This window comes from Crinia signifera, chromosome 8 (assembly GCF_055691185.1).
Source record: "Crinia signifera chromosome 8, ASM5569118v1, whole genome shotgun sequence".
NCBI lineage: Eukaryota > Metazoa > Chordata > Amphibia > Anura > Myobatrachidae > Crinia > Crinia signifera.
In genome coordinates, this window is record NC_139224.1 from 18,514,203 (window position 1) to 18,538,065 (window position 23,863).

The 23,863-nt window shown below is 50.2% G+C and overlaps 2 protein-coding genes across 2 annotated transcripts in view; one reads left to right on the top strand and one right to left on the bottom strand.

Moving 5' to 3' along the window:
• The window catches only part of RNF123 (ring finger protein 123), a 53,784-nt gene extending 34,462 nt beyond the window's left edge, over window positions 1-19,322 (top strand). The window contains exons 31-39 of the mRNA XM_083155885.1: window positions 3,271-3,355; window positions 4,801-4,940; window positions 5,126-5,314; window positions 8,625-8,700; window positions 8,783-8,867; window positions 17,395-17,537; window positions 17,804-17,898; window positions 18,830-18,915; window positions 19,006-19,322. Of these exons, the coding sequence (XP_083012011.1) occupies window positions 3,271-3,355; window positions 4,801-4,940; window positions 5,126-5,314; window positions 8,625-8,700; window positions 8,783-8,867; window positions 17,395-17,537; window positions 17,804-17,898; window positions 18,830-18,915; window positions 19,006-19,102 (996 nt within the window). The 3' untranslated portion in view covers window positions 19,103-19,322. The remainder of the gene's footprint in view (window positions 1-3,270; window positions 3,356-4,800; window positions 4,941-5,125; window positions 5,315-8,624; window positions 8,701-8,782; window positions 8,868-17,394; window positions 17,538-17,803; window positions 17,899-18,829; window positions 18,916-19,005) is intronic.
• AMIGO3 (adhesion molecule with Ig like domain 3) lies at window positions 12,745-14,871 on the bottom strand. Its single transcript, XM_083155886.1, has one exon. It carries the CDS (start codon window positions 14,671-14,673, stop codon window positions 13,246-13,248), a length of 1,428 nt encoding a protein of 475 aa, XP_083012012.1. The 5' UTR covers window positions 14,674-14,871; the 3' UTR covers window positions 12,745-13,245.
• Window positions 19,323-23,863: the final 4,541 nt, after the last annotated feature.

Below are 23,863 nucleotides of genomic sequence, written 5' to 3' on the forward strand. Positions count from 1 at the left end.
TCCCAATTTGCTTAATCTCTCCCCGTAGCTTAAATTCTCCATTCCCCTAATAAGCTTTGTTGCTCGCCTTTGGACTTTTTCTAATTCTATGATGTCCTTTTTATAGTGTGGGGCCCAGAACTGTACTCCGTACTCTAGGTGAGGTCTCACCAATGCTTTATATAGTGGCATAATTACCCTTGAGTCCCTAGTTTCCATTCCCCTCTTAATACATGCCAGAATTTTGTTGGCCTTTTTTGTAGCTACATTACAATGGGCACTACATCCTAGATTGCTGTCTATTTGGACTCCTAGATCCTTTTCAAGTATGGAATTACCCAGTTCCTCTCCGCTAAGGTTGTAACTTGCACACTGGTTGTGTCTCCCAAGGTGCATAACCTTACATTTATCTACATTGAACCTCATCTTCCATTTTTTTGCCCACTCATCTAGAATTGCAAGATCATTTTGAAGCATGGTGACATCTTCTGGTGATTTGATGACTTTGCTAAGTTTTGTATCGTCCGCAAAGATGGATACATTGCTGAGTAACCCTATCCCAATATCGTTAATAAAAATGTTAAACAAAATGGGCCCCAAAACCGAACCCTGGGGCACGCCACTTAGTACCGGTATCATATCTGATACGGCACCATTCACAACCACTCTTTGTTCTCTATTACATAGCCAATTCCCTACCCATCTGCAGATATTTTCACCCAATCCTAGGTTCTCCATTTTATTAATCAATCTCTTGTGTGGGACAGTATCAAATGCTTTAGCAAAATCTAGGAAAATCACATCTACAGCATTTCCATTATCGAGGTTTTTGCTAACCTCTTCATAGAACCCTAGTAGATTAGTTTGGCATGAACGATTTTTCACGAACCCATGTTGGTTAGTACTGAGTAGAAGGTGATGATCTAAATATTCCTGGATACCATCCCTTAAAAATCCTTCAAATAGTTTACCCACAATTGATGTTAAACTAACGGGTCTGTAATTAGCGGGATCTTCCTTTTTTCCTTTTTTGAATATTGGCACTACCTCTGCTATTCTCCAATCTTTTGGTACTATACCTGACGATAGTGACTTGCTAAAGATATAATGTAGGGGGGTAGCTAGTTCATCCCTTAATTCCATTAATACCCTCGGATGAATCCCATCTGGCCCTTGAATCCCATCTGGCCCTGAATCCCATCTGGCCCTTTACAGGAAATTGAGGGACAGGACGCATTTCATGGAGAAGAGAGATAAGAATGCCTCATGGGGAACGTGGGAGATAACGCGCTCTATACAGACAATGGGGTTGAGGGTAACAAGTTATTAAATAGCGGGTGTTGGCATGTTAGTACACTGAAGATAGAAGTATATGGATACCGGAGGAGAACGAGTTAGTAAGTAGCAGGTGTCAGAATGTTAGTAGAATGATGATATAAGTACATGGATACAGGAGGGGAACAAGTTAGTAAATAGTGAGTGTTAGAATGTTAGTAGAATGATATAATTAGATGTATACAAGAGGAGAACGAGTTAGTAAATATTGTGTTGGGATGTTAGTAGAATGTTTGAAGTATGTGGATACAGGAGGGGAACAAGTAAGTAAATAGCTGGTGTCGGGATCTTGTTAGAATTATGTTAGGGGCACTTTAGATACAGGAGGAGAAGGAGTAAGTAAAAAACGGGTGATAGGATGTTAGTAGAATGATACCAGCGTTAATAATTACCTTCGATATATATTCAGACACCTCTGGAACACCTTACCTTTACTGATCTGATCAGGAGAATACAAGAATAAGATACCACACAAGTTGGATCATAATTGCAAGTATTCTAAAGTTTAATAGCAAAGCATACATCTTTATAAGAGAACATACAAGCATGCCCTTCCCTTCAGGGGTAGGGTCTTACAGGAAATTCATACATATTAATTTATGACCCTCCCCAATGGGGAGGGATTACAGGACAAACATTGGTTCAGACATGATCTGCGTAGCAAGCATGCACTTCCATTTTGTAATGCTGTTTGTGTGGAAAGTACCTATTGTCTTATATGGTTTGAAATCTGGATTTAGCTGATTCTGTGGTTCTTCTGAGACAGTTGGAGTAGGTGTCTGGACATACAGTACTTACTCAAACCTGGGTGCAGGTCCTTATATTTCCTAATTTCATAGCTGCTTTCAGCAAAGGCTGCAGAGCTAAATATCAGCTGACGATCTTGCAAATCACATTGTTTAACTTATTGTAAAACTTATTAGCTCATATGTGCTTTGTGCGACGCTCTGGGACAAAGGAATTCTGAGCTATTCCCCATATGACTATGCAGACCCCAAGGGGGTCTCTATCAATGATGTTAGTGGTAGATGGATACAGGAGAACGAGTTAGTATATAGCGGGTGTTAAGATGTTACTAAAATGATGTTAGAAGTAGATGGCTACAGGAGGAGAATGAGTAAGTAAATAGCGGATGTTAGTAGAATGATGTTAGAAGTAGATGGATACCGGAGGAGAACAAGTAAGTGAATAGCAGGTGTCTGGATGTTAGTAGAATGATGTTAGAAGTATATGGATACCGGAGGAGAACAAGTAAGTGAATAGCAGGTGTCTGGATGTTAGTAGAATGATGTTAGAAGTATATGGATACCGGAGGAGAACAAGTAAGTAAATAGCAGGTGTCTGGATGTTAGTAGAATGATGTTAGAAGTATATGTGATACTTGTTTCCTAGCACGGCGCCCGTCGGGTCCCATCGCATACCATTAGTTAAGGGATGCGATGGGACCCGATCTGACCCGATATAAAGGTTTTTAGAGGTTATTGTACAATTTTAAGATCGCATGCCATTACAATGGCATGCGATGCGACGCGATTACACCCGATTTTCCCATTATACAGCCACCCTGATGGCTGATTACTATGTTAAATGCAACCACAGACCCGATTTTTAATTGTACACCCACCCTTATGGGTAATTACTATGTGAAATGCCCCCCCCCCCCCATTGTTAATGCCACCCCAGTATCAATGCCAACCCAAAGCGTGGCGAGCGCAGCGGTACACGTCCTCTGACCTTTTCATACCCCCACTATCCATGTCGGCGTGGAGTTGATTTTAGTTAGTAAATAGCGAGTGTTAGGATGTAAGTAGAATGATGTTAGTAGTCCATAGACACAGGTCCAAACAATGACACTATTTCCCTTGCGACAATGATAGCTAATACTGTTGGGGATCTCAGAGAGGGGGCACTCTGTGGCCTGTGATCCTTAATTACCTTCTCTTCTCTACATGTCAGGGCTGTGGATTTGGCTATCGATATACGAGACTTCCGCACCTGCTCAAAACCAAACCAGAAGATGCCAACTTGCCAAGTCTGCAGAGTAAGTATACATAGCAGTGGGGGGCCGGTGGCAGCGTATGCTTGTCACTGTTGCCTTATGGTTGGGGACGCTGGGACTGTCACTGTTGCCTTATGGTTGGGGACGCTGGGACTGTCACTGTTGCCTTATGGTTGGGGACGCTGGGACTGTCACTGTTGCATTATGGTTGGGGATGCTGGGACTGTCACTGTTGCCTTATGGTTGGGGACGCTGGGACTGTCACTGTTGCCTTATGGTTGGGGACGCTGGGACTGTCACTGTTGCCTTATGTTAGGGGACGCTGGGACTGTCACTGTTGCCTTATGGTTGGGGACGCTGGGACTGTCACTGTTGCCTTATGTTAGGGGACGCTGGGACTGTCACTGTTGCCTTATGGTTGGGGACGCTGGGACTGTCACTGTTGCTTTACGGTTGGGGACGCTGGGACTGTCACTGTTGCCTTATGGTTGGGAACGCTGGGACTGCCACTGTTGCATTATGGTTGGGGACGCTGGGACTGTCACTATTGCCTTATGGTTGGGGATGCTGGGACTGTCACTGTTGCATTATGGTTGGGGATGCTGGGACTGTCACTGTTGCATTATGGTTGGGGACGCTGGGACTGTCACTGTTGCATTATGGTTGGGGATGCTGGGACTGCCACTGTTGCATTATGGTTGGGGACGCTGGGACTGCCACTGTTGCCTTATGGTTGGGGACGCTGGGACTGCCACTGTTGCATTATGGTTGGGGACGCTGGAACTGTCACTGTTGCCTTATGGTTAGGGACGCTGGGACTGCCACTGTTGCATTATGGTAGGGGACGCTGGGACTGCCACTGTTGCATTATGGTTGGGGACGCTGGGACTGCCACTGTTGCCTTACGGTTGGGGACGCTGGGACTGTCCCTGTTGCCTTATGGTTGGGGATGCTGGGACTGTCACTGTTGCATTATGGTTGGGGACGCTGGGACTGTCACTGTTGCATTATGGTTGGGGATGCTGGGACTGTCACTGTTGCATTATGGTTGGGGACGCTGGGACTGTCACTGTTGCCTTATGGTGGGGGACGCTGGGACTGTCACTGTTGCCTTATGTTAGGGGACGCTGGGACTGTCACTGTTGCCTTACGGTTGGGGATGCTGGGACTGTCACTGTTGCCTTATGGTGGGGGACGCTGGGACTGTCACTGTTGCCTTATGTTAAGGGACGCTGGGACTGTCACTGTTGCCTTACGGTTGGGGACGCTGGGACTGTCACTGTTGCCTTACGGTTGGGGACGCTGGGACTGTCACTGTTGCCTTACGGTTGGGGACGCTGGATTCCTTGTGCTTCTGCCATCTTTCTTTCCTACTCCTCCGCACAACAGTGGGCCCTCAGCACTTTGTTAATGAGTCCCTACATTTCAGGCTATGGTACACAGGTTGCTTTATGTCTGGTGTAATTGGTCACTCTCCCTTATTGCAGAGCCTTGTCCGTCCACACTCCTGCAGAACACAATGGCAGGGCTTCTCCGGGGGGACCCAGAACTGGCCTCCAGCTTCTTGAACAGTGTTCTAAATCAACTCAACTGGGCGTTTTCTGAGTTCATCGGCATGATACAGGAGGTGAGGAGGACTCATGTGATACAGAGGGGTGGGGGGAGAACCGGTGCTGGGGAACGGAGGGTGAGAGTGCAGGTAGCTATTGTATTGAGGTGAGATGTCATTATACCCTAGTGCGTTCCTACATTCTTCATATACAGTGCTACTGGTGTACAAGGTTGATGACTTTCTTTCTTCTCCATTCCCAGATCCAGCAGGCCGCTGAGCGTCTAGAGAGGAACTTCGTAGACAGCCGACAGCTGAAAGTCTGTGCGACCTGCTTTGACCTATCAGTCAGCCTTCTGCGGGTTCTGGAGATGACTGTCACCCTAATACCTGATATTTTCCTTGATTGGAGCCGATCCGCCTCTGAACTGCTGCTGCGCCGCTTGGCTCAGGTATAGCGCCAATAAATTCTTTCCCAGACCATGATAAATGGCAGCAGCTCCCACTTCCTTATAAATAGCAATGTACGTACCTTTTAAAGCATCTATCTAATGTAGCTGTCCTACAAATCATTATCTCCTTTTCAATACCTCTCTGGATGGCAAACACATTCCCTCCTGTCACACTGTGGTGGGTATCATACATCATCTCCATCATCCAGAGGCCACACGTTCCCTCCTGTCACACTGTGGTGGGTATCATGCATCATCTCCATAATCCAGAGGCCACACGTTCCCTACTGTCACACTGTGGTGGGTATCGCACATCATCTCCATCATCCAGAGGCCACACGTTCCCTACTGTCACACTGTGGTGGGTATCGCACATCATCTCCATCATCCAGAGGCCACACGTTCCCTCCTGTCACACTGGTGGGTATTGCACATCATCTCAATCATCCAGAGGCCACACGTTCCCTCCTGTCACACTGTGGTGGGTATCATGCATCATCTCCATAATCCAGAGGCCACACGTTCCCTACTGTCACACTGTGGTGGGTATCGCACATCATCTCCATCATCCAGAGGCCACACGTTCCCTACTGTCACACTGTGGTGGGTATCGCACATCATCTCCATCATCCAGAGGCCACACGTTTCCTCCTGTCACACTGGTGGGTATTGCACATCATCTCAATCATCCAGAGGCCACACGTTCCCTACTGTCACACTGTGGTGGGTATCACACCTCATCTCCATCATCCAGAGGCCACACGTTTCCTACTGTCACACTGTGTGGTGTGTATCGCACATCATCTCCATCATCCATAGGCCACACGTTCCCTACTGTCACACTGCGGTGGGTATCGCACATCATCTCCATCATCCAGAGGCCACACGTTCCCTCCTGTCACACTGGTGGGTATCGCACATCATCTCCATCATCCAGAGGCCACATGTTCCCTCCTGTCACACTGTGGTGGGTATCGCACATCATCTCCATCATCCAGAGGCCACACGTTCCCTCCTGTCACACTGTGGTGGGTATCACACCTCATCTCCATCATCCAGAGGCCACACGTTCCCTACTGTCACACTGTGGTGGGTATCACACCTCATCTCCATCATCCAGAGGCCACACGTTTCCTACTGTCACACTGTCATGGGTATCGCACATCATCTCCGTCATCCAGAGGCCACACGTTCCCTACTGTCACACTGTGTGGTGTGTATCGCACATCATCTCCATCATCCATAGGCCACACGTTCCCTACTGTCACACTGCGGTGGGTATCGCACATCATCTCCATCATCCAGAGGCCACACGTTCCCTCCTGTCACACTGGTGGGTATCGCACATCATCTCCATCATCCAGAGGCCACACGTTCCCTCCTGTCACACTGCGGTGGGTATCGCACATCATCTCCATCATCCAGAGGCCACACGTTCCCTCCTGTCACACATGTGGTGGGTATCACACATCATCTCCATCATCCAGAGGCCACACGTTCCCTCCTGTCACACTGCGGTGGGTATCATACATCATCTCCATCATCCAGAGGCTACACGTTCCCTCCTGTTACACTGCGGTGGGTATCGCACATCATCTCCATCATCCAGAGGCCACACGTTCCCTCCTGTCACACTGTGGTGGGTATCATACATCATCTCCATCATCCAGAGGCTACACGTTCCCTCCTGTCACACTGCGGTGGGTATCGCACATCATCTCCATCATCCAGAGGCTACACGTTCCCTACTGTCACACTGTGGTGGGTATCGCACATCATCTCCATCATCCAGAGGCCACACGTTCCCTCCTGTCACACTGTGGTGGGTATCGCACATCATCTCCGTCATCCAGAGGCCACACGTTCCCTCCTGTCACACATGTGGTGGGTATCGCACATCATCTCCATCATCCAGAGGCCACACATTCCCTCCTGTCACACTGTGGTGGGTATCACACTTCATCTCCATCATCCAGAGGCCACACGTTCCCTCCTGTCACACATGTGGTGGGTATCGCACATCATCTCCATCATCCAGAGGCCACATGTTCCCTCCTGTCACACTGTGGTGGGTATCGCACATCATCTCCATCATCCAGAGGCCACACGTTCCCTACTGTCACACTGCGGTGGGTATCGCACATCATCTCAATCATCCAGAGGCCACACGTTCCCTCCTGTCACACTGGTGGGTATCGCACATGATCTCCATCATCCAGAGGCCACACGTTCCCTACTGTCACACTGTGGTGGGTATCACACATCATCTCCATCATCCAGAGGCTACACGTTCCCTACTGTCACACTGTGGTGGGTATCATACATCATCTCCATCATCCAGAGGCCACACGTTCCCTCCTGTCACACTGTGGTGGGTATCGCACATCATCTCCGTCATCCAGAGGCCACACGTTCCTTCCTGTCACACTGTGGTGGGTATCGCACATCATCTCCATCATCCAGAGGCCACACGTTCCCTCCTGTCACACTGGTGGGTATCGCACATCATCTTCATCATCCAGAGACCACACGTTCCCTCCTGTCACACTGTGGTGGGTATCGCACATCATCTCCATCATCTAGAGACCACACGTTCCCTCCTGTCACACTGTGGTGGGTATCGCACATCATCTCCATCATCCAGAGGCCACACGTTCCCTCCTGTCACACTGTGGTGGGTATCGCACATCATCTCCGTCATCCAGAGGCCACACGTTCCCTCCTGTCACACTGTGGTGGGTATCACACCTCATCTCCATCATCCAGAGGCCACACGTTCCCTCCTGTCACACTGTGGTGGGTATCACACATCATCTCCATCATCCAGAGGCCACACGTTCCCTCCTGTCACACATGTGGTGGGTATCACACATCATCTCCATCATCCAGAGGCCACACGTTCCCTCCTGTCACACTGTGGTGGGTATCGCACATCATCTCCATCATCCAGAGGCCACACGTTCCCTCCTGTCACACATGTGGTGGGTATCGCACATCATCTCCATCATCCAGAGGCCACATGTTCCCTCCTGTCACACTGTGGTGGGTATCGCACATCATCTCCATCATCCAGAGGCCACACGTTCCCTACTGTCACACTGTGGTGGGTATCTCACATCATCTCCATCATCCAGAGGCCACACGTTCCTTCCTGTCTGTGCCCAGCATATCTCAGTGGGAACTATATAACCTGTATCCTGAAGACACATTCATATGCGTACATTACGCATTGTCTCTCCTCTGTACCCTACCGGTGCACATGTTGTACATCTGTCTGACTGACAACTGCACTTTTCTCCTAACTTGGCAGCTGCTGAACCAGGTGCTGAACCGAGTGACGGCTGAGCGGAACCTCTTTGACAGAGTGGTCAATCTCCGGCTACCGGGTGAGTAGCCCCCTGCGAGATCTCCCCAATCTATACGGCAGCATTCCGCTTCCTGCCCTCATTATCGCCCTCTGCCCCACAGGCCTGGAGAGCGTCGACCATTACCCCATTCTGGTGGCGGTGACGGGGATTCTGGCACGGCTGTTGGTTGATAGTGAACCCCAGGGGTGAGTGCAGCGTCTGTCCTTCTGTACAATGAGTGTCTGTGCTCACACTGCTGAGCCATTCCCGGTATTACGCATATGTATCGTAGGCTGGCACCGTTCCTCCAGCATGCACCAGGTACCAGCTTCTCTGTAGATACTGCTTATCTGAGTTGACCAGGCAGGAGCCGGATCTTTGGGTACTGCCAAGGCCTTATCCCATTGGTGGATTTGGTGCTAGAGGACCGATATTGCTGCTCTCTCCTCCGTCCCTGTGCCCTGGAGAAGGTTATAGATGGCCTGAGAGCGCTGGGACCGCAGCCATCATGGTATGTATATGTACCGTGTATACTACATATACAGGACTGTAGCCATCAGGAAATGTGTATGTACAGTGTATACTACGTATACAGGACCGAAGGCATCATGCTATGTGTATGTGCCATGTATACTACGTATACAGGACCGCAGCCATCGGGCTATGTGTATGCACCGTGTATATTACATATACAGGACCGCAGCCATCAGGCTATGTGTATGTGCCATGTATACTACATATACAGGACCGCAGCCATCAGGATATGTGTATGTACTGTGTATACTACGTATACAGGACTCCAGCCATCAGGCTATGTGTATGTGCCATGTATACTACGTATACAGGACCGCAGCCATCAGGCTATGTGTATGTGCCATGTATACTATGTATACAGGACCCCAGTCATCAGGTAATGTGTATGTACTGTGTATACTACGTATACAGGGCCGCAGCCATCAGGAAATGTGTATGTATCGTGCATACTACGTATACAGGACCGCAGTCATTGTGGTATGTGTATGTACCGTGTATACTACGTATACAGGGCCGCAGCCATCAGGTAATGTGTATGTACGTGTATACTACGTATACAGGACCCCAGCCATCAGGCTATGTATATGTACCGTGTATACTACATATACAGGACCCCAGCCATCAGGTAATGTGTATGTACCGTGTATACTACGTATACAGGGCCGCAGCCATCAGGAAATGTGTATGTACCGTATATACTATGTATACAGGACCCCAGCCATCAGGTAATGTGTATGTACCGTGTATACTACGTATACAGGGCCGCAGCCATCAGGAAATGTGTATGTACCGTGTATACTACGTATACAGGACCCCAGCCATCAGGCTATGTGTATGTACTGTGTATACTATGTATACAGGACCCCAGCCATCAGGCTATGTGTATGTACCGTGTATACTACATATACAGGACCCCAGCCATCAGGTAATGTGTATGTACCGTGTATACTACGTATACAGGACCGCAGTCTTCAGATAATGTGTATGTACCGTGTATACTACGTATACAGGACCGCAGCAATCAGATAATGTGTATGTACCGTATATACTATGTATACAGGACCCCAGCCATCAGGGTATGTGTATGTACCGTGTATACTACGTATACAGGACCGCAGCAATCAGATAATGTGTATGTACCGTATATACTATGTATACAGGACCCCAGCCATCAGGGTATGTGTATGTACCGTATATACTACGTATACAGGACCGCAGCCATCAGATAATGTGTATGTACCGTGTATACTACGTATACAGGACCGCACCATCAGATAATGTGTATGTACCGTGTATACTACGTATACAGGACCGCACCATCAGATAATGTGTATGTACCGTGTATACTACGTATACAGGACCGCACCATCAGATAATGTGTATGTACCGTGTATACTACGTATACAGGACCGCAGCCATCAGATAATGTGTATGTACCGTGTATACTACGTATACAGGACCACAGCCATCAGATAATGTGTATGTACCGTGTATACTACGTATACAGGACCGCACCATCAGATAATGTGTATGTACCGTGTATACTACGTATACAGGACCGCACCATCAGATAATGTGTATGTACCGTGTATACTACATATACAGGACCCCAGCCATCAGGCTATGTGTATGTACCGTGTATACTACATATACAGGACCCCAGCCATCAGGGTATGTGTATGTACCGTATATACTATGTATACAGGACCGCAGCCATCAGGGTATGTGTATGTGCGGGTATACTATATATACGAGACCACAGCATGGGATTAGGACTCTGTAGCACTATAACGTGCTGTCGCCCCACACATACCAGCATACTTTGTGTGCTGCAGTGCATTCTGGGAGATACATCGTTTATGTAACGTCATTTCACTACTAATCAGCACGTCGGTGTCTCAGAGGTGCCTTATATTCGGGGAATGGAGGATACGTGAGAGGATGGAGGAGGCGCAGAGTCTCTCGGGATTCAGCCTTAATGTAGGAAAACACTTTAGCACTTAGAGACTGAGCCACAGTGCGCTGATGTGTGAGTTCTGCTGACTGGCCATCGCCTAATAGGTGCAGTACCTGTGACCCCCCCCCCCCCCCTCAGTGCTGATGTGTGAGTTCTGCTGACCGGCCATCGCCTAATAGGTGCAGTACCTGTGACCCCCCCCCCCCCCTCCTCAGTGCTGATGTGTGAGTTCTGCTGACCGGCCATCGCCTAATAGGTGCAGTACCTGTGCCCCCCCCCCCCTCAGTGCTGATGTGTGAGTTCTGCTGACCGGCCATCGCCTAATAGGTGCAGTACCTGTGCCCCCCCCCCCCCTCAGTGCTGATGTGTGAGTTCTGCTGACCGGCCATCGCCTAATAGGTGCAGTACCTGTGCCCCCCTCAGTGCTGATGTGTGAGTTCTGCTGACCGGCCATCTCCTAATAGGTGCAGTAAATATACACACACACACACATTGTTATATTTATATATATATATATATATATATATATATATATATATATATATATATATACAGCAAGCAGGGCACTCTAGGCGACTTTAGCAAGAAATTACGGAGACACAGGTATGTGTGTGTGTGCGTGTGTGTATGTGTATGTGTATGTGTATATATATATATATATATATATATATATATATATATATATATATACGCACACGCATACATGCATTATATACTCACACATGTAGACATACATACATACACATACATAGCATAGCATACATGCATAGCAAACACGCATGCATTATATACACTCATGTACACACATTCACAAGCATCATATACTCACATGTATGCACACACACATTATACACACATGCAACATGCATTATATACACACGTACACATGCAACATGCATTATATACACACGTACACATGCAACATGCATTATATACACATGTACACACATTACATACACATGTACACACATGCATTATATACACCTATACGCATGCATTATATACACATGTACACACATGCATTATATACACATGTACACATACACGTATGCCTTATATACACATGTACACACACACACATTATATACATGTAGATACACAGATGCATTATAAACACACATGTACACATACACACGCATTATAACCACATATGCATTATATACACATATGTACACATGCTATACACACATACATTATATACATACACGTGTACACACGCATTATATACACAGATGTACACATATACACGCATGATATACACATATGTACACATACACAGGCATTATGTACACACATATACATTATATACACACACTATACACACACACATACATTATATACACACATGTACACACTATACACACACATACATTATATATACACACATGTACACACGCTATACACACATACTTTATATACACGTATGTACACACTATACACACACATACATTATATATATATATATATATATATATACACACACACATATGAACATATTGTTATGTGAGTGTGTAGCAGCCCGGTCAATGCTCGGCATATCTGCATCACACCATGTCCTGGCTCCGCGGTATCACACTTACCGCCCACCACGCTGCATTGTCACCTACACCCTGGGGCAGCCTGGGTGACCCCTCCCCCAGGGGTATCTGTTCCGGGGCTCCATGCTCTGTGAGCATTAATCACAGGTGAACAGGCTGAGAAATGTCTTTATTGGATGGAAATAAGCCGCATTTCCCACGTAACAAGCACATCCGTGATATAGGGAGAGATGGCACCATCATCACATAATACTGTGTGCCCCCTGCTGACCTTATGATGGGTGAGGTGGGTGCAGTTACCCAGCCATGGCACCATGCTCTGCCATACACATGCATCATTCTCCTGTCCCCAAACATCCCCGGTACGTGTGTATGACAGGCCTGTTGGATAGTCCTTACGGGCCTGGCCTATGTTGGTCTCAGGTCAGGCGTGTTGGATCGTCCTTATGGGCCTGGCCTATGTTGGTCTCAGGTCAGGCGTGTTGGATCGTCCTTACGGGCCTGGCCTATGTTGGTCTCAGCTCAGGCGCGGTGGATCGTCCTTATGGGCCTGGCCTATGTTGGCACATTTGGGAAATCTGAGAACACAGAACTCGCAGAATCTGAGTCTGATCTTGGCTGCAGCATCTTCGAGCTTCTCCCAGCCCGCCGTTCTTTTATCGGTTCCAGGAAGACCACATGGCGGCAGGCTGCAGCCCTGCGCCCGTTAAATCCGTCAGAAGCCGGCGGAGTCCCACAAAGGATGGAAGATTGAGCGCTGCTCTCCTGCGGAGGACTGGGGGTTTGTGGGGGCTTCGAGCAGCAGCGGAAACAGCTACACGGAGTCATGTAGAGGTAGATGAAGACCAGGATCAGGCTGACCACACAGCCCAGGAGAGTAGTAAGACCAGTGTTAAAGGACTCCTCAGGCTTGGGAAAACGTACGGTCACATTGACCTCATGAGTGGCATTATAGCTGAGCCTTCTATTGACTGCGATGCACATATAGATCCCCGAATTCCAGGGCTGGGCCTTCTGGATCTCTAGGCTCCCATTGGGATGAACCTTGAAGCTCTGGTTGCTGTTTCCTGGAGGGAAGATGAAGTCGTATGCTGGTGAGATCCACAGGTACGTGGTATTCTCCTGCGGTAGGCTGGTGTTACAAGTCACCAGAATCCTCCTCCCAACATGGACCTTCAGTCCGGTATCGTGGCCCAGGCCATCAGAGCAGTTATTAAACCCATTCTGGGACTCCAAGAAGCGAACTACTGCACGGCGCTTCCCCATGTAGAGGCAGGTGTGGTCCCTGGAGAAATCCATGACAGAGGGGAAGCTCCGCTTCTTCCAGGCCATGAAGAGGTTGTACAGGGCACAGGAGCAGGTCAGTGGGTTGTTGTGCAGGTAAAGGCCGCTCTTAATGAAATTTGGTAGAGAAGACACGTCTTCCACAGGCAGCTCCACAAACCGGTTGGAGGAGAGGTCCAGGGTGCGGAGATGCGGGTTGGTCAGGTTCTGCATGGAGCTGAAGGAGAAGCTGCTCAAGTTGTTCCAGCTGAGGTATATTTTCTGTATGTTGCCCAGGTGGGCGAAGGTGGCCACCTCCACATGGACAATGTGGTTGTTGTACAGAAGGAGTTCCTCCAGGCTGCTCAGATGCAGGAACAGCTCCTCATGGATGCTCTGCAGCTGGTTTGAGGAGAGGTCCAGATGCCTCAGGCGGGTGGCATTGTGGAAGGCCCGGGCCGGTAGCCATCTCACCTGGTTATGGCTGAGGCGCAGTGTATGAAGATGTGGCATGGTAGACAGCCAGTTATTATGGAGCAGGCTGATACAGTTGTGGCTGAGGTCCAGGCTGGTGGATGTGGCAGGCAGGCTGCCGGGAAGCTCCTTCAGGCTGATGTTTGTACAGCTGAGGAGGACCGAGGCACAGATACACTTAGAGGGGCATCCAGCTAGCTTCTCCACCATGAGTAGGATGAGGAGGCTCTCCGTCCAGCTCATCATGGTGATAAATGTTTCAGGAGGCTGAGTGTAACAGCCAGGACCCTGGTACCGGTGGCATCTCCTGGTCTGTGGGAGCTGGAAGACTTTGTGCAGAGTTGAATCAATGCTGGGTCCTCTTACAGCTGATGTGAGACACTTATCTCCCTCCCTGCTGTCTCCGGATTCTCATTGGCTGCCTGTGAGGGGGGGGGGGGGGGGTGTACTGGGCGCCTGCCTGTATCATCATCTCTTTATAGAGGGAGACCCAGGGCTGCGAGATCAGTACCCATCACGGGGTATAATTACTGGAGGGAGAAACCATTAGAAATGTAATAAAGAATATTAGTCTGTGCCTGTAATATCGCTGTATGTTATTGCTGGGCTGATGCCATGCCGGCCCACAGGCACAGTCTCCAGGTAACTGAGTAATCTTTCTGTGATACCTTGCAGCATGTAGAGGGTTAAAGTAGCAGGGAGGCTGCTGGGAAGGGGTTAATGCTGCCTGTAATGTGGCAGGGAAGGGGCTAATGCTGCCATGTAATGTGGCAGGGAAGGGGTTAATGCTGCCTGTAATGTTGCAGGGAAGGGGTTAATGCTGCCATGTAATGTGGCAGGGAAGGGGTTAATGCTGCCTGTAATGTGGCAGGGAAGGGGTTAAGGTTACCTGAAATGTGCAGGGAAGGGGTTAATGCTGCCTTGTGATGTGGCAGGGAAGGGGTTAATGCTGCCTTGTGATGTGGCAGGGAAGGGGTTAATGCCGCCTTGTAATGTGGCAGGGAAGGGGTTAATGCTGCCGTGTAATGTGGCAGGGAAGGGGTTAATGTCACCGTGCAATGTGGCAGGGAAGGGGTTAATGCCGCCGTGCAATGTGGCAGGGAAGGGGTTAATGATGCAGTGTAATGGGGCAGGGAAGGGGTTAATGATACCTGTAATGTGGCAGGGAAGGGGTTAATGCCGCTGTGTAATGTGGCAGGGAAGGGGTTAATGCCGCTGTGTAATGTGGCAGGGAAGGGGTTAATGCCGCTGTGTAATGTGGCAGGGAAGGGGTTAATGCTGCCTGTAATGTAGCAGGGAAGGGGTTAATGCTGCCGTGCAGTGTGGCAGGGAAGGGGTTAATGATGCCGTGTAATGTGGCAGGGAAGGGGTTAATGTTGCCTGTAATGTAATAGGAGATCTGAGCTGGGGCTCCCCAGGCGTCATCTTATTCTATTGTTGGAAAGAAACCCAATCTGACCATGTCCCTGAATCACTGCCAGAGATGTGATCCCCTGTGTGCTCCGCTCTCCCCCAGACAATGAGGGTACTCCCATCCCTGCTGCTGCCTCATACCACTCCCCATAGACAATGAGGGTACTCCCATCCCTGCTGCTGCCTCATACCACTCCCCCAGGCAATGTAGGCACTCCCATCCCTGCTGCTGCTGCCTCATACCACTCCCCCAGGCAATGTAGGCACTCCCATCCCTGCTGCGGCCTCATACCACTCCCCCAGACAATGAGGGCACTCCCATCCCTGCTGCTGCCTCATACCACCGCTCATAGGCAATGAGGGTACTCCCATCCCTGCTGCTGCCTCATACCACTCCCCCAGGCAATGTAGGTACTCCCATCCCTGCTGCTGCGGCCTCATACCACTCCCCCAGACAATGAGGGTACTCCCATCCCTGCTGCTGCTGCCTCATACCACTGCTCATAGGCAATGAGGGTACTCCCATCCCTGCTGCTGCCTCATACCACTGCTCATAGGCAATGAGGGTACTCCCATCCCTGCTGTTGCCTCATACCACTGCTCATAGGCAATGAGGGTACTCCCATCCCTGCTGCTGCTGCCTCATACCACTCCCCCAGGCAATGAGGGTACTCCCATCCCTGCTGCTGCCTCATACCACTCCCCCAGGCAATGTGGGTACTCCCATCCCTGCTGCTGCTGCCTCATACCACTGCTCATAGGCAATGAGGGTACTCCCATCCCTGCTGTTGCCTCATACCACTGCTCATAGGCAATGAGGGTACTCCCATCCCTGCTGCTGCCTCATACCACTGCTCATAGGCAATGAGGGTACTCCCATCCCTGCTGTTGCCTCATACCACTGCTCATAGGCAATGAGGGTACTCCCATCCCTGCTGCTGCTGCCTCATACCACTCCCCCAGACAATGTGGGCACTCCCATCCCTGCTGCTGCTGCCTCATACCACTCCCCCAGACAATGTGGGTACTCCCATCCCTGCTGCCTCATACCACTGCTCATAGGCAATGTGGGTACTCCCATCCCTGCTGCTGCTGCCTCATACCACTGTTTAAAGGCAATGAGGGTACTCCCATCCCTGCTGCTGCCTCATACCACTCCCCATAGGCAATGAGGATACTCCCATCCCTGCTCTGTTACCACAGACCACCAGGTAATATCCACCTATCATACGATGGACAGGCTATAAATGATGGTGGCCATTGCTCATACTGGGCTTGTATACATTATCTGTGGGGTCCGCAGGGTTCCAGTGACGGCCATGGTAATGATGTACCAGCACGGAACGCGGTGTTGCTCTGGATACATTATGCGCATAGTGGCATCATCATCATCCCTCCGGTAACAGCCGTTCTCCCCGCACACGGCACTCATCAGTGCTGTCCTGCCGGTAATCCAGGAGGTTATAGGTCACATTATTCTAGATACACCATCCAGTGATACATGTGTACTCTGTTACTGGTCATGTGACTCATTACTGTGTGTCCTCCCCTCAGGGTACAGCAGGCCACCAGCGTACTATTGGCTGACCCTTGTTTCCAGTTACGCTCCATCCAGTACCTACTGGGACAGATTGAACCAAACGTCCTGGGGACAGGGCAGCCGCCTGCTGACAAGAAGCATTTCTCCATGCAGGCCTGTAAGTATCCCGCCTGGTCGCCAGGTACTGCTGTTCTGTGGTGCCATGGCAGCCAGTCAGCGACTTAGCCTGCCCTTGATGCCGGCATCCACATATAGTTGCATAACCAGGGAACAGCGCGTCGGCTGGTGTTGGGATAGTTATAGGTGAGGGCGTGTCGGGATAGTTATAGGTGAGGGCGTGTCGGGATAGTTATAGGAGAGGGCATGGGGGGGGGGGGGGGGGGGGTGATCCAGGACTACTGTAACTTGTCTCTCTCTGTACAGATACAGACTACATCAGTGCAGAGGAGCTCAGTAAGGTGAGCCGGATGCTGGCACATCTGAGCGAGGAGTCTAAGCAGGCAGCTGCCACCAGCCAGGTGAGTGCCGTGTGCTCTGCGCCCCTGTGGGAGATGAGCCGGTCTTCTATGTGCGTGTGCTGAAGATGTGCCTGTGTTCTCTCTGCGCCCGCGGGAGGTGTGTCCGTGTGCTCTGCGGGAGGTGTGTCCGTGTGCTCTGCGGGAGGTGTGTCCGTGTGCTCTGCGGGAGGTGTGTCCGTGTGCTCTGCGGGAGGTGTGCCCATGTGCTCTGCGGGAGGTGTGCCCATGTTTTCTGTGTGCCCGTTTGAGACATGCCCATGTTTTCTGTGTGCCTATGTGAGATGTGCCCATGTTCTCTGTGTGCCCATGTGAGACGTGCCCATGTTCTCTGTTTGCCCGTGTGAGACGTGCTGACCTTTCTTGAGGATGAAGTTATCAGTTTACTGCAGATCAGCATAAAAATAGTTTTCTGAACAGAATGTGATCCTCACAGGGGAATCTCTGCATTATTAATGCTGCTCTGCGTTACTTCCCAGCCGGTGTCCGCTCTCAGCCAGGCGGTGCACCCGGGACAGAGAGGGGGTTAGACGACAGATGATGCTGTATCATCTCCCAGCCGGTGTACCGGGGACAGAGAGGGGGTTAGACGCTGCGTTACCTCATAGCCGGTGTCCTCTCTCAGCCAGGCGGTGTACCGGGCACAGAGAGGGGGTTAGATGCTGCATCACCTCCCAGCCGGTGTCCGCTCTCAGCCAGGCGGTGTACCGGGGACAGAGAGGGGTTAGATGCTGCATCACCTCCCAGCTGGTGTCCGCTCTCAGCCAGGCGGTGCACCGGGGACAGAGAGGGGGTTAGACACTGCGTTACCTCATAGCCGGTGTCCGCTCTCAGCCAGGTGGTGTACCGGGGACAGAGAGGGGTGGGGTTTGGACACCGCATTGGTCACTCACACTACATAGCTGTAAATCATGTCATTCTCTGTACGTTGCAGCTAACCAGTGAGGAAGACCTCTGTCCCATCTGTTACGCTCACCCCATCTCCGCAGTGTTCAGACCGTGCTCCCACAAGTCCTGCAAGTGAGTAGATAGCCGCCCCCCCAGCTAGACTGCAGACACCCTGAGCTATCCCCTGGTCCTCACCTTGTTCTATGTTATGTCCCTCTGCAGAGCCTGCATCAACCAGCATCTCATGAACAACAAGGACTGCTTCTTCTGCAAGGCCACCATCACAGGTGTGGAGGACTACGAGAAGCCGGTGGCCTAGCCTCCCGAACCCCCAGTGCACATAGGTTTACATGTTATTTAATGTGAGGGTGTGGAGTGTGCTGTGTGTAAGTGCTGCTGCCCGGGGCCTGTGCCCATGCACTGCCAACACTGGAGGATGCTGGGAGAAGTGGTGCTGTGGCTGCGTTTACTTTTTATCACGTGTATCTGTGTCCTATGAAAGATCACAGAGCTGAGTATTAAATTATTTACCCATTCGATGTCTGGAACTTATTCTTAAACGTAGGGTTATCCGCCGAGCTCATCAGTGACATTGCAGATGTATATAGTAGCATTGCGCCCAGGTCCTCTGTCCACCACCAATATTCCCACATCATACTCGCTTGCCGCCCAACACGCACACATCACTGTTATACTTGTCCTCCTGCCAACAAGTCCACATTATACCCATCTGCCGCCCAACACGCCCACGTTCCTGTTGTACCTGTCTGCCGCCCAACACACTCATGTCATACCCAACTGCCGCCCAACATGTCCACGTCCCCTTTATACTTTCATTCCTGTTGTACCGGTCTGCCGCCCAACACGTCCACGTCCCCATTATACCTTGTCTGCCGCCCAACTCACCCACGTTACCGGTCTGCCGCCCAACAGACTCATGCCATACCCACCTGCTGCCCAACACGTCCACGTCCCCATTATACCTTGTCTGCCGCCCAACTCACCCACGTTCCTGTTGTACCGGTCTTCCGCCCAACACGCTCATGTCATACCCGCCTGCTGCCCAACACGTCCACGTTCCCCATTATACCTTGTCTACCGCCCAACACACCCACGTTCCTGTTGAACCTGTCTGCATGTCCTACCAACCTGCTGCCCAACACATCCACGTCCCCATTATACCCACCTTCCACCCAACACATCCCTGTTATACCCATCTGCTGCCTAACACACCCACGTTCCCGTTATACCTGTCTGCCGCCCAACACACTCAAGTCATACCCACCTGCTGCCCAACACACCCACGTCCCCATTACACCTGTCTGCTGCCTAACACACCCATGTTCCCGTTATACCTGTGAGATATGTCACTGTCTGGCTCCTCCCCTGTGGGATGTCGCTGTGCCTGGCTCCACCCCTGTGAGATGTCACCGGGTATGGAGCCTCCCCTGTGAGAGATGTCACCTTGCCTCGCTCCTCCCTGTGAGATATGTCACTGTGTCTGTTCCCTCCCATGAGAAATGTCACTGTCTGGCTCCTCCCGTGTGAAATATGTCACCACGCCTGGCTCCTCCCCTGTGAGATGTCACCACGCCTGGCTCCTCCCCTGTGAGATGTCACCGTGCCTGTCCCCTCCCCTGTGAGAAATGTCACTGTCTGGCTCCTCCCCTGTGAGAAATGTCACTGTCTGGCTCCTCCCCTGTGAGAAATGTCACTGTCTGGCTCCTCCCCTGTGAGAAATGTCACTGTCTGGCTCCTCCCCTGTGAGAAATGTCACTGGGTTTGGAGCCTCCCCTGTGAGAAATGTCACCGGGTTTGGAGCCTCCCCTGTGAGAAATGTCACCTTGCCTCGCTCCTCCCTGTGAGAAATGTCACACTGTCTGTCCCCTCCCCTGTGAGAAATGTCACTTTCTCCTTCATCCACTAGGTGTCACTGGAGTTACACTGTTGAATAGAAGGCGACCACAGGGAGCATGGGCACTTTAAATGTAAGTCTTAGTTTGTGCCCTCAAGGGAGCAGGTCACACTTGGCTCACTCCTGGGCATTTTTTTTATTTTTTTTTAAAGCAGCAAGTTTAACATTTATGAGGACAGGCATATAGTTGCTGCTACTATCTGCCTGCTACGTGGGAAGCCTGCCGGAGGGAGCCGGCTGCTGCTACGGTGTGCTCTGGAGATGTAACGGGCACCGCGATCCTCCCCCAGCCTAACTGCCGACGGCAGGCTGCAGCTCCTTTGAGTATACCCTGCCTTGCTGACTAGCAGCGGAGGTCAGGGCACAAACAAGGCAGCAAATAGCAGAGAATTCTTTGAATCTGGCACCATAGGAGAAGGAGCTGCCGCATGGTGCTACCAGCAAGCCCCTGCTCTCCCCAGCGTTAGAAGGTGCAGGCGGCGGACATTTTCTTAATACTTGGCACCGCTGGGGGCTCTGTGTTACGCTTGCACGCTCATGATAGGCTGCAGGTTAGAACATCCCTACTCTCCTGGTGACCGTCCTTCTACAGCTCTACCCGGTCTGTGAGTTACAGTGGGGGTTTAGAGCTTGGTGTAGATTGGCTCTCGTTCCATCTTAGAGGATGGCCCATCTTGGGGCCCTATTGGATTCCAGTCTTCAAAGGGTTTTCCTACCAGCGGACAGACTCCAGACCCTTTAGTCCAAGACCCGGAGTCTTCTCAGACACAGGAATGTAACCATTCATGTGTACATCCAGATATGTTCAAGCTACTCGTGGACAGGTGGGTAGTTCCAGAGGTAGATTTGATGGCGTCTATCCACAATTGCAAAGTCCAACAGTACAGATCTCGTACCAGAGATCCAGGAGCCTGTCTCATAGACGCTCTATCGGCCCCGTCGCCGTTCCATCGAATGTATGTATTTACTCCAACATCGCTCCTTCCCAGGATTCTCTGCAAGTTCAAAGCGGAAGTGGGAACCCTGATTCTGGTGGTGGCAGCGGCCCCTCCATTCCTTTTTCCTCAACGACCCAATCTCATCAGTCAGGGTCCATGCCTACACCAGGACCGGTCCCGTCTCCGTTTGACGGCGTTGCTCTTGAAACATCCATGTTGAGAGTGAAGGGTTTTTCTTCCAGACTGATCTAGACGATGTTTAAGGAACGTCAACCTTCCTCGGTGGGAGCCTTTTTACAGGATCTGGAAAGCCTTCTTTTCTTAGGGTAAGGCCAGGGGTCTTAGCCCTGGGATCTATAGATTGGCTAGGGTCTTATCGTTTCTCCAGTCAGACCTGGATGCCAGCTTGTGCCTTTCCTCATGGTAGGTGCAGATTTCGGAGAAATATCCCAGTTCTCTTCCAGAGGAAACTGGCCTTCTACCTGACATACATATTACAGGGTGCTATACGGACCCAGTCTCTGTTTGTCCCTCTGGTGGCCCCATGAGACCTCTCCCTGCTCCTTCTGGCCCTGCAATTCCCCACGATTTGAAACCTTGCGGTCAGTTGACCTTCCGTGGCTCACTTGGAAGACAGTCTTCCTGTTAGCCATTGCATCTGCTATATGCAATGACTTGAATACCATTTTGTGTCAACCCTATTTGATCTTCCATCCAGACACGGCGGTTCTCAGGACGTGCCCCTCTCATTTACCTAAAGTGGTCTCCAGATTTCACAGGAATCAGGAGATTGTTGTCCCCGCTTTCAGAAACTCCGGACAGACTATGGCAGATTCCTCCTCAGATGTGGTCCGAGCTCTGCGTCTATATGTCAAACGGCGAAGGCCATTCGCAAATTGGATGCTTTCTACAAGTGGGGTGTGCTGGCTTCTAAGCAGACTGTGGCCCATTGGATCAGATCTGCTAACAGTCAGGCTCATGTAGAAGCAGGTACATGGTCGTCCGCTCATACTTTCCTGCGCTTCTAGGCATTTGACACCTTTGCTTCCGGGAAGAGTGTTCTTTGTGCAACTCAGGCATGGCCCCAGCGTCTGCCCTGCGTCTCCTATGGCTCGAGGAAGAAAAGGAGATTTATGCTCTTACCTGTTAAATCTCTTTCTTCGAGATCCATAGGAGATACAGGGATTCCTCCCTGACACGCCTGCGGTCTCCCGTTTCACGGTTATATTCGTCCCAATGTTATGTGTGGACTTGTTTGTTATGTGGTTTCTTCCTTCTCTTTTTGCTCCTGCCTTGGGGCTTGTTACTAAAACTGGCTGCCTGGAGGCGGAGGAGAGGAGACAGAGGCAAATCTTTTAAACCTTTTGGTGCCTGCCAAGTCCATCAACCTCTACCCAGCATCAGCCCTGTCTCCTATGGATCTCAGAGAAAGAGACAACATAAAACTCTTTATCTAAATGACTATTTTTGCCCATTTTCCTGCATTTGGGAGCAGTGATGTTTTCTGATGGCGTAGGTGTTGGATGTGTGCGTGGGCAACCACCACCCACACGAAGCCTGTACAGTTCTCTGTGTAAACGGATACACATTGCGTTTTGCGGATTATGTAGAACATTTCCTCCAGTGCACTGGCTGAGTATACATCTATAGGGCCTCCACCCAAAGGCAGGGACCTTGGTCACGTGTCTTCAGTTATTAGAAAGCCACAAGCCAATCAGCAGGAACTTCCATAGGAGCAAGAAAAAAAAACATTTCCCCAGCACACCGAGTAACATCAGATAGAAATACTACATAATAGAATTCAGAGATCTTGGTTATTTATATTCGCACATATATGGATAAGCCCTCAAGCAATCGTCAAGGCTTCTCTGTGCGGTGGGCACTATTACATTCTATGTAACACCTCTCTCTTACTAATAATCTCACTGCAACTATTTTTCAGATGTTTCTTGCATTCATCGCTCTATACATAGCTCCGGCTTATTAGTACTTTAGTTCTCTCAATGGTGTGCGACTATGGGCTTTTTGGCTTCTGCTGATTTGATTTTTGAGGTGACGCACCTAGATATAGTGATGGGGACCCCCAATACTCAGAAAAGCCTTGATAATTGGCTTGGGGACTTATCCTTATCCAAGCTGTAGGCCAGCACCCCTTCATTCCCTGTGCCCCCCATCGTTCTCCTTTTTTATCTACTTACACAGACCAATACATAGGGTGTCAGACTGC

Coding starts and splice junctions, on each gene's coding strand:
- AMIGO3 (XM_083155886.1), bottom strand. CDS start 14,673: ATGATGAGCTGGACGGAGAGCCTCCTCATCCTACTCATGGTGGAGAAG.